Source organism: Gekko japonicus, unplaced genomic scaffold, assembly GCF_001447785.1.
Source record: "Gekko japonicus isolate JY-2015 unplaced genomic scaffold, Gekko_japonicus_V1.1 scaffold3429, whole genome shotgun sequence".
Classification (NCBI taxonomy): domain Eukaryota; kingdom Metazoa; phylum Chordata; class Lepidosauria; order Squamata; family Gekkonidae; genus Gekko; species Gekko japonicus.
This window is the reverse complement of record NW_015168149.1, coordinates 44,691-55,849: the sequence shown is the minus strand read 5'-3', so window position 1 is coordinate 55,849 and position 11,159 is coordinate 44,691. Positions and strand designations below refer to the sequence as shown.

At 43.8% G+C, this 11,159-nt stretch overlaps 1 protein-coding gene across 1 annotated transcript in view; it reads left to right on the top strand.

Annotated features, from left to right (window-relative positions):
* LOC107113599 (aldehyde oxidase 3-like) overlaps nt 1-11,159 on the top strand; it is a gene marked incomplete at its 3' end in the record, with an annotated part of 77,515 nt that overhangs the window by 22,300 nt on the left and 44,056 nt on the right. Inside the window, exons 7-8 of the mRNA XM_015414947.1 lie at nt 4,156-4,236; nt 9,042-9,122. Of these exons, the coding sequence (XP_015270433.1) occupies nt 4,156-4,236; nt 9,042-9,122 (162 nt within the window). The remainder of the gene's footprint in view (nt 1-4,155; nt 4,237-9,041; nt 9,123-11,159) is intronic.

The window sequence follows — 11,159 nt, the reverse complement described above, 5'->3', positions numbered from 1 at the left end:
CTGAAAAGAGATAGGTAGGGTGGGATATTACTACACCAAACTGAAAAATGGGATTCTGTGCATGAAACTGTAGACTTTGTAGAATTTCGACGTTTCCATTGCATGATAAATGCTTCTGTAACTGGATCCGAGGGCATATTCTGCAATTTACCTGGCTGTTTGAATCATTTTTTAAAAACAATTTTATTATTTTTCAAGAACAATAACAACAAATAATAACGAATAACAACAATAGTTCCAAGTTTCATGTCTGGTACAATAAAACAAGTGTTTTCCAGAATAGAAAATTAGAACATTTAGATCATACTATGATCTCATAAATTCATAACTGTTGTGTGAATTAAAAGAACTCTTACCATAGGTAGTACAGTTTAATCGTTCTAATACAGGCCACCACTTGCCAATAAAGTCTTGATATGCCAAATAAGGGTCTAATTGTGCGATGCTGTTTGAAACTTTGTTCATTATAAAATGGCTGTTTGAATCCTGCTGGTCTAGAAGTAGCTCTTCAGCTGAGTACTACAGGTGCTGCTTCAGCGGTATATTCTGTTATGGTTAATTTCAATTTCAATTTTCAATTTCAAATTTATTAAGCCCAATTGACCAGCAGTACAAAAATAAAATAGTACGATCACAATCCCCGTCTACTTTAAAACCGTAATCATATCCCCAAATTCTAAATCCCAGATGAGAACTTCCCTCAGTCTGTGGCTGCGATCATATGCACAATTAGACCCAACATAGGTGCAAATGCCAGGTGGATTTAAAGGGTAGGATCAGACAACAACATCTGGGAAGTACCCTACAGTCGTTGGCAACCCATTCTGCTCCACCACACAAACTCGATAGGGAGCCCTCGGTGTGGAGGTGCGATTCATCGATCCCTCGGTTAAGCATATGGGGGGGGAATAGCACAAACCCCCCCACAGCTCACCCACAGTTGCATCTGATTACGCACTGACGGACTGCGCCCGCAGTTTCAAAGGGCGGTGTGATCGTGCAACTGCGGGTCAAATTCCTCCGGAGGAAATAGCCTCGCTTCCCTCCCCCCGCCCCATTTTTTCTGGCTCGTGTGACCGCAACCTGTGCTTTTTGTTAAAAACTTCCGCTTATTTATTACTAAAAAAACAATATTTTGCTACTACCAAGGTTACCGACTTCTTGGGGTCCTCCGACGAATATTTCAGCAGCACAGTAGCTGCAAATTTCAGATAATTATCCAAGGGTTTAAATCGAGAAAGCCCCCTGTTTTTTCTGGCTCATGTGACCGCAACCTGTGCTTCCACTTCCACTTATTTATTACTAAAAAACCAATATTTTGCTACTACCAAGGTTACCGACTTCTTGGTGTCCTCCGACGAATATTTCAGCAGCACAGTAGCTGCAAATTTCAGATAATTATCCAAGGGTTTAAATCGAGAAAGTAAAGGAAATATTAACTGATGTCTCTCTTCAGAATGTTATGGTTATTTTAAGACCAGGCAGGCAGAATGAAAAGAGGAATGTTTCCTCCATTTTAGAAAGTGGGAGCACTAGAAGATCTTGTCTGCGGAATCTCAGATAAAGGAGGGAGGTCTACGGCAGGGGTCCCCAACCTTTTTACGCCTGTGGGCACTTTTGGAATTCTGACCCAGCATGGTGGGCATATCCACGAAATGGCTGCCCATAAAGCAGCTGCTGCAGGAGGTGGAACCAGCCACAAAGCAGCTGTGTGACAGCTTACCTTCAGTCACACAGTGAAGGTCCTCTTGCTGTCATAACAATGTTTTTTAAACAAAATCTGCACAACTGATCAAATCTCCCATGGCCCATCAGAACCCTTGCTAGGCAAGAGCCCACCCCCCCGGTCTTACACACTTGGCGCGCACCAGGAAAGGTGTTGGTGGGTGCTACAGGCAGTGTTCCCTCTAAGCTGAGTTAGTGTGAGCTAGCTCACAGGTTTTTATCCTCCGGCTCACATATTTTTGTCCTAGCTCAGGAAGGGTGGCTGCAGAGCAAACTAATTTATGCAGAACTAAATCGCTCGCCCACAACTTTAATGCCAGTAGCTCACAGAGGAGGATTTTTGCTCACAAGACTCCACAGCTTATTGGCTACAGGCACCTAGTTGGGTGCTACAGGTCCCCTAGTTGGAGACCCCTGGTCTAAAGGCTCAATTACATAAAATTCTGGGAGTTCTGTGAATGAGTTCTCAGTGTTTTTTGTCCCTTGAAAGATCGGGCATGTGGGGGCCTGATTCCAGCCTGAACAGCATCGCTGAATGTGGGTGGGGCTTTAAGTCTTACCCACTCACTATTTTCCTGGACAGAAACTGCACTGGGAAGACATTGATTTTACCCCCTGGGACCCAAAATACAGGTATTGATATGGATGCCTGTCTCCTTGGCATAATGGGCTTCCTAGGGTCATTTCAGGTTGGTAAAATGGTACAGGGAGAAGCTTTTCCACTCATGCCATAGGAAACCAGTTCAATTTGTAGCTGAGTAAAGGAAATGGGTCAGCCAAAGTAACAGATGGAACCTCATTTCCTCTGGTGTAAGGAAGGAACTGAAGGAAGCTGAGCTATGAACATAGTATGATTGGACTGTGAGGAAGAATGTTCTAGAAGGTTTGTATCACCTGAGGTCAAAAGCAAAGATTAGTAGTGCCTATTAAGAAAAACATAATCCTTGCCTGAGATACATTCATACATTTGACTGAGGATAGCGACGGTTGTATCCTTCTGGCACTCCCCCTACCCCATGAGTCAGTGGCACTGTTGAAACTTTTAATTCCATCTTTTTAGGTCAGTTATTGTGTTTTATTGGTTTTTATATTTTAATAATGTATCCTGAGTTATTATGTTGTAAACAACCCTGAGCCCTGCTTTGGTGGGGGAGGGCAGTTAAAACCTTATTGTTGTTGTTGTTATTGATGATGATGATGATAAATATTAATCAGCAGCAGCATGCCACACTGTTCTCTAGTTCTCTCTGCCAGAGGCCTTTGGAGAGTCTCTACGAAGAGCCACCAGGATTTACAGGGTTAATAAAAATGAGTCCATGGATTAACATAAGAACATAAGAGAAGCCAATGTTGGATCAGGCCAATGGCCCATCAAGTCCAACACTCTGTCACACAGTTGCCAAAAATACCAGAATACAGAGCATCACTTGCCCCAGACTGCGAGTTCCCATCTATACCTTGTGGCTAATAGCCACTGACGGACCTCTGCTCCAGATGTTTATCCAATTCCCTCTTGAAGCTGTCCATGCTTGTAGCCACCACCACAATACAAGAAGTGCCCATGACTTCTTGTATTGTGAGAAAGGGAGAAAAGTACTTCTTTCTCTACCTGCTCTATCCCATGCATAATCTTATAAACCTTGATCATGTCACCCCGTCGTTTCTCCAAGCTAAAGAGCCCTAAGCGCTTTAACCTTTCTTCATAGGGAAAGTGTTCCAACCCTTTTAATCATTCTAAATGCCCTTTTCTGCACTTTTCCCAATGCTATAATATCCTTTTTGAGGTGTGGTGACCGGAACTGTACACAGTAGTACTCCATACGAGGTCACACCATCAATTTATACAGGGGCATTATGATCAATGTTCCCTCTAAGCTGTGGAGTCTTATGAGCAAAAATTCTACTTTGTGAGCTACCGGCATTAAAGTTGTGAGCGAGTGATTTGACTACTGCATACATTAGTTTGCTGTGGAGCCATCTTTCCTGAGCTTAGACAAAAATGTGTGAGCCAGAGGCTAAAAAACTGTGAGCTAGCTCACACTAACTCAGCTTAGAGGGAACACTGATTATGATACTGGCTGATTTGTTTTCAGTTCCCTTCCTAATAATCCCGAGCATTCTGTTATAAAAGTGGATATGATTACTGAGCTACTTTACTTGGAGTGGGGCATCAAGGAACTGGCCTTTCTGTCACAATTATGTCAGTATTCCTTCAGTATGTTTTCTGGATTTGCTTTTATTTTGTAATAAAGACTGTTAAAAGTAATTTGTTTTCCAAAAACGAAAATCTAATAAAAGAACTCAACGCGTGCATGTGTGTGAGAAACAGAGAGAGAAAAAGAGAAAAGACTATCCTAATATGTGCTTTCAGTTGGTACTGATCTTTCTTGGAAGCTGTCGCTATCATATTTTTTTTACTGCATTCTGCAGGAGTCTTGTCCCCTGGCAGGGAGTGGAAAGTGTTGCTTGGATCAAGAAGATGAGAAGGGGAAAGAAAAAGAAGAATATTTAGCTCCAGAGCCTAAAAGAGGAGATCGGGTAAAGTGTGGCCTCCTAATTTCCGTGTTTTCATGAAACTTCTGTAATCTTCTGTGAGTACCAGTGAGTCTCTGGAGCTGAAGTTAACCTTCATATACGAAGTTTTCCCTCTGGGATCTGTTAATCATCAACTTCTATGAAGATGCTTTTTTAATGTTATGGTGGCACCAGCTGTGACCCAAGCATTTTTCTTGGCATCTACTACATATACTTCCAATCATGTACATGTGCTCTCATGAATGAACAACTGACTGTCCAAACTGATGTGTGTGGGGGTGTGTGTGGGGGTGTGTCAGCATTTCCACTTGTTTGTCTGCACTGACGTGCATTGTGGGTCAAAATCACAATTTTCACCACATTATACAAATCTATGTGGAGAAGGCAGTTTGCTGTTCTGAGAGGAAAGCCGATCTACATAGACGAACCGTTGCATATGACTGGCTTCTCAAGTGGATCTACATGGTAACAGTCTTCCCAAAACATTGCGTTAGTTTACAGGATACCACAATGTAAAGGCACTGTTGAAAAACCTTTCGTGGGAACAAGAACGATTAAGTATTTGGTGACATTTCAGCAAAGGCTCAGGCTGGGTCTTCATTAACTGTGAAGCAGATCAGTGCCAATGGCAGAAATTTATCAGCTTTGTTTCTCTCCAAATTTTGACACTCACTAGAGCTCCTGCTACTCCTCACCAGCTTTGGTACACCACTTCAAACCATGGCAATGTGTGAGATCTGTCAACAGTATTCCTCAGAACGTTGGGTTCTATGTAGGGATGGGCACGAACTGCATTTTTGCACTTCGTTTCAGTTCGTGGTTCATTGCCGAACCACAAACTGAAATGAACTAGGAGGCTCATGAACCAGTCCATATCAGTTTGTGAGCCCTGCCTTCTATTACCCACCGCTATTACCCACCTCTCATTTAAACCCCTGCTTTCTGCTCTTCACGACCTGCCTACAAAACTGCTTTAAAATTTGTGGACGTTCTAAATAATAACTTTTAAATAAATAAATATTTTTTTAAAATTGTGGAAGTTCATGGCATCTCTTCATGTTGTGAACTTCAGTTAGCAAACAACAAACCGGCCAAAATTCATCATGAACTTTCATTTGTGAGCCGGTTCGTCCCCATCTCTAGTTCTATGCTCCATTTCTTCTTCTCTTGATCACTCAACTAGAGACTGCTTTTTTCCCTTCAGTTCTGATCCAGCGCAAATCAAGAGCAATCAGGCTAAATGTTGTGTCTAGCAGCGTGTCCTGTACTATGGTGTCCCCTTTGGTGTGTTGGCTGGGTTTGACCTCATTAAGACCCTGTCATTGATCCATCTCAGAGCAACTTAAAAAATGCTAGGCCTTTACCTGACTTCTTATGTGGGCATTTGGAGAAGTTACAGTTGAGGTGGGCAGAGGATGGCAGCGCCAAGACGACCCAGTGAGAGCGTTAGGGAAGACATCCCCTGGATACTGCTTTCCTGTGGTAGCCTTGCATAAGTTTTGCCATTCCAGCTCTATTGCACACTAGGTGAGGAAACCTCTAAGGAGACTTCTGGACCACCAGTAGCCCAAGGAGGAGGAAGCCGTATCTGCCAAACATCACCCAGCCTTGGAAGTCTTTAACAGACAGTTTCTAGGATAGCTATCTTCACCTGAGCAAAATCTCATTAGACTGGCTCTGTGTGTCGTCAAGTTGCTTCCAACTTACGGTGACCTTATGAATTAATGTCCTCCAAAACGTCCTATCATTAACAGCCTCAGGTCTCGCAACCTAAAGGCTGTGGCTTTGTTACATTTTTTTTGTGTGTGTTTTGCGTGCGTGCGTACGTGTGTGTGTGTGTGTCTTGAGGTCATGGTTGACTTCTGGTGACCCCTAGCGGGAGAGGTGGCTTGCTATTGCCTGCCTCTGCGTCTCAGCCCTGGTATTCCTCGGAGGTCTCCCATCCAAGTACTTGCCAGGGTTGGCCATGCTTAGCTTCCGAGATCTGACAAGATTGGACTTGCCTGGGCTATCCAGCTCAGGGCAAGGCTGTGGCTTTCTTGATTGGGTTCATCCATCTCATGTTAGGTCTTCTTCTTTTCCTACGCCTTCAAATTTTCCTAGTATTTATTGTCTTTTCCAGCGAATCTTGTCTTCTCATACTGTGCCCAGTTCTAACCTGCGTGTTAAATAGAGGGTTCCATGGATGAGCAGGCTTGAGTCCAGTGATCAGCTCAACTTTGTGATTCCAGCAAGAGCAAGACAAGACTCCAGAGCCTCAGCTCTGTTAAATAGCATGCAATTGCCACACCCAAACACACCCCACTCCCAGTGATAGGCTGTTTACATAACATTACTACTTGATTGGTTACTTTCAGAGTCCTGGTAGGCTATTGTTCTTGTGCTCCAAGCTCAGCCAGTCTCTGGGGTGACAGACCTGGAATGATTCAGTCCCAGTACATTACACTGCAATAAATATGTGTACAGAGGTTGTAGATTAGCAGTTGAGTAGAACCCTTATTCAACAATTCCCGTTATTTCTTCCCCAAACGGTTTTATAATAAGACATGTTCTGACAAACGGGTTTTTTTGTGAGTCATAAACTGTTAATAAGCTGTTTGATTAGCACAGAGTGTGAAATCTAATTCTTTAGTTAAATTGCCTTTCTCCAACAGAAGCTAGATAAAATATGTTCACCACACCCTAGTGCAACGCAGCAAATGCAGCTATTTCTTTTCCCTAACTCCTGCCCAAGAATCCAGGTGCTTGCTGATTTCTATAGTTAATCCGGGCTGAGAAAATTCTGAGTTGGCAATATACCACTTTGCTGACAGTTTGATTATAGTTTAAAATTAGGTTAAGATAACACAGTTGGAAGAGATTAACAGCAACACTTAATAAAGTTGGTAGAACATATTCAAATAACGTTGACATTGTCTGCACAATGGGTTTCTATTACCCATCAGTGCCATTAACTGCATTATCTTTGTGGATATTTGCAACTCAGACTTGAAGATGCAAAGCTTAGGTAGGAAGAGGGCACCGAGACATCTCACCATAAAACCCATGAAAGGTTAGGGTGGCTGGATAAAAATGAACAAGGATTTGGGGAGGGGGCATGGTTCAGTGGTAGCGTCTCTGCTCGGCATGCAGAGGTCCCTGGTTCAATCCCTTGTATCTCCAGTTTAAAAAAGAACAAGACAGGAGGTGGTGTGAAAGACCTCTGCCTGGGACCCTGGAGAGCATGGAGAGGTTTTGTGGCATCTGCTCGGCATACAGAAGGTCCCTGGTTCAATCCCATGTATCTCCAGTTAAAAAAAGAACAAGACAGGAGGTGGTGTGAAAGACCTCTGCCTGAGACCCTGGAGAGCATGGAGAGGTTTCGTGGCTAAGCTGCAGAGCAACTGCTCGGCATGCAGAAGGCCCCTGGTTCAATCCCATGTATCTCCAGTTTAAAAAAGAACAAGACAGGAGGTGGTGTGAAAGACCTCTGCCTGGGACCCTGGAGAGCATGGAGAGGTTTTGTGGCTAAGCTGTAGAGCATCTGCTCGGCATGCAGAAGGTCCCTGGTTCAATCCCTTGTACGTCCAATTTTTTAAAAAGGGCAGTAGGTGATGTGAAAGACCTCAGCCTGAGACCCTGGAGAGTTGCTGCCAGACTGAGTAAACAGTACTGACTTCAATGAACCTATGGCCTGATTCAGTATAAGGCAGCTTCATGTGTTCAACACATGAAGAGTACTTAAGCATGTAGCAGCAATGTGCTTGTGACTGCTTCCCCATGGGTTTCACAGATGAACATAGATGATGAAGCTGCCTTATACTGAATCAGACTCGTGGTCGATCGAGGTCAGTATTGTCTACTCTGACCAACAGCAGCTCTCCAGGCAGAGGCCTTTCACATTGCCTACTAGCTGGTCCTTTTAAACTGGAGATGTCAGGGATTGAACCTGGGACCTCCTGCACACAAAGCAGAGGCCCTTTCACTGGTCCACAGCCCCTCCCCTGCACATCAGCAAGGGTAAATGGACAGAGGGGTCACCAGAGACTGAGCATTTTGTGGGCCATCACAAAGAACAAATGACAGCATTTGGCAATAAAACAATGCAGGCTACTTGAAAGGCAGTTGCTTCTTCCAATGGAAAGAAGAGAATGAAGTAGTTCTTACACGTCAGGAGGCCCGTGTGCACATTTGAGCACTCAGAGCTATTCAGATCAACGGTATGTGAAGGTGAAACTTTTCAAATGTAGATCTTATTAGTTTGCCTGTTTGTTCATTTCATTAGATTTATAGCCTGCCCTCCTCCGCAAACGGGCTCAGAGCAGGTAACAACATGATAAAATGCAATATGCAGTCTAAAACATTCACATTTCTAATACAATAAACACAGTAAAAATGATAAAATACAACCAACAACACTACTAATAGATGGCGTAACATCTCAAGGGGTGTAAGTATCTGAAAACTGTCTGGTATGAAGGAAAAAGGGGGGAGGGGAAAGGGGAGAAAGAGAAGGGGGGAGGCCAATCCAGATGGAAACTGTTGCTGCCCTTAACCATACGCCTGGTGGAACAACAACTGCTTTAGATCCCGCAGGGCCCGGGTATGAAGGAGAAGAGTGTTCCACCAGGTCGGAGCCAGGGCTGAAAAGGCCCTTGGCTTTGGTTGAAAACAGTCAGACAGTCTTGGGGCCAAGGATCACCAGAAGGTTTTTGTCACTTGAGTGTAGTGCTTTGCAGGGGTATCTTGGTTTTCCAGTGTTCATAAGTACTAATGTTGGACTTTAATTTCTTTTTCTTAAGATGTGTTCAGGTCTCTGCCGGCCAGAAGACTTCCAGCCCAGGGACCCAACCCAAGATTATATATTTCCTCCTGAACTCATGGTAGGAAATAATCCTTTTACCTGTGCTCATTGAAAATAATTTCTAATAGGCATATATATAGGTTTTGAAAGAGCAATAACAGCCTATAGCAATCTGCTTTGGGTGAAAATACATATTATAACTATTGCGGATATGCATTAGTTAATACAGCAAAGTTGCACATTCATAGAAGCAAGGTGTCACGTGTAGTAAATAAACTCCAAACAAATATATTGCAAAAAGGAAAGACATATTTATTGTGGCAGATTCAGTTCACTCCCATGTTGCATATACACAAGAAGATGTGTATAACACATAGACGCATCTACAGCAATGTAATCCCCACCTACCAATCCCTGTCCAGGCATGCTCAGACCAGTGGTCCATCTAGTCCAATATCTTGTCTCACGCAGTGGCCAACCAGTTCACTGGGCAACCAACAATAAGGCATAGAGGTGGAGTCCTTCCTAAGAACATAAGAAGAGCCCTGCTGGATCGGACCAATGTTCCAACTAGTCCAGCATCTTGTCTCACACAGGGGCCAACCACTTCCTCCAGAGGGCCAACAATAGGGCATGGAGGCCAAGGCCTTCCCCTGATGTTGCCTCCTGGCTCTGGGATTCAGAGGCTTAGTGCCTCTGAATGTGGTGGTTCCCTTCAGTCACCATGACTAGTAGTCACTGGTAGACTTATCCTCCATAAATCTATCTAATCCCCTTTGAAAGCTGAAGTTGAAAGGAGAGAGAGAGAAGTCTGGTCTGAAGAATACAGTTCCCATCAAAAGTGATCAGCTAATTGCATGTGTGTGCAAGTAAAATGGCGTGATTTCTAGAAGAGCAACCTGTAGATATGTCCTACTCCTTGCAGATCCACGAGGAAAGAGAGATGTTTTCCACATAAATAGGTCTCCCCACTCCTGTATTTCTATTCCTCTGCCTCTTTTGTACATTTCCGCAGAGGTATTTGCAATCTGAGGTGCAAAAACGCAGTTTTTCCTCTCTTGCAACACAGCATCAGACTTCCCTGTTTCCAGGAATTCCCTTGCTGCGCCACAAGAGGGAGCAAACTGCATTTTTGCTCCTCGGACTGCAAATACCTCTGCGGAAATGAAAGAAAGTGGCAGAGGAATACAAATGCAGGAGCAAGGAGACCATTTGTGCGAAAAACTTCAGAGAGAACACAAAGGGCCCAGGAAGAAAAGGAGGAGTCAGAGAGAAGCTCCCCGGTTAGGCATAGAGAGGCATCCCATTCATGAAGGAGATAACACGTATACACATCTACAGCAGTGGAACCCCCACCCCCACCCCATCCAGGCAAGCTGAGTCGCCGTACTCCAACAATGCCATCAAACATTGTCTCCCTAAATACAGTTTCCAGTTAACACAGGTGTGGGTGCATTTCTAGGGGGAACATCAGTGGGCAGGATGGTGCCTCCCTCAGCTTCTGTTTCTCCCTGACAAATACCCTTTATTCCAATCTTGGCACATGGCTGAGGGAGAAATGCAAATTAATTGTCTAGTCAGGGGAAGGCATTTGAAAGGGAGAAATGGTGGGCAGAGAAAGGGTTAAACAGCATCATGTAATTTTCCCCTCCGAATGTGTTCACACCATTTGGTCTTACCTTCCCATCTTGACCTTTCAGTCTGTTTCCTGAGGTACAGAAAGAAATATGTTCCATAACCGTATTGTCTGTACTGGGGTATTTGGTTAAAGTAGCAGAGTTTTGCCCAGTAATAGAAGCATAATACTGAGTGTGGTAAATAAATCTCCCAAGAAGTATATTGCAAAAAAGATAAAAGTTATGTTTAGTTCACATTCAGGTTGCAGTTGAAAGCAGAGAGAGAAGCCTAATCTAAAGAGTACTTTCCCGATCACAAATAGCCAGATAATCTGACATAATGTGTGTGGGGGAGTATGAGGACATTGCCTCTACAGGAGAGACCTACAGAGACATATGTCTCCATGGAAGGCCATGTGCAGAGAGGGAGAGGACAAAGCGAGACCTTGCATATCATCATCATCATCATCATCATCATCATCATCATCATCATCATCATC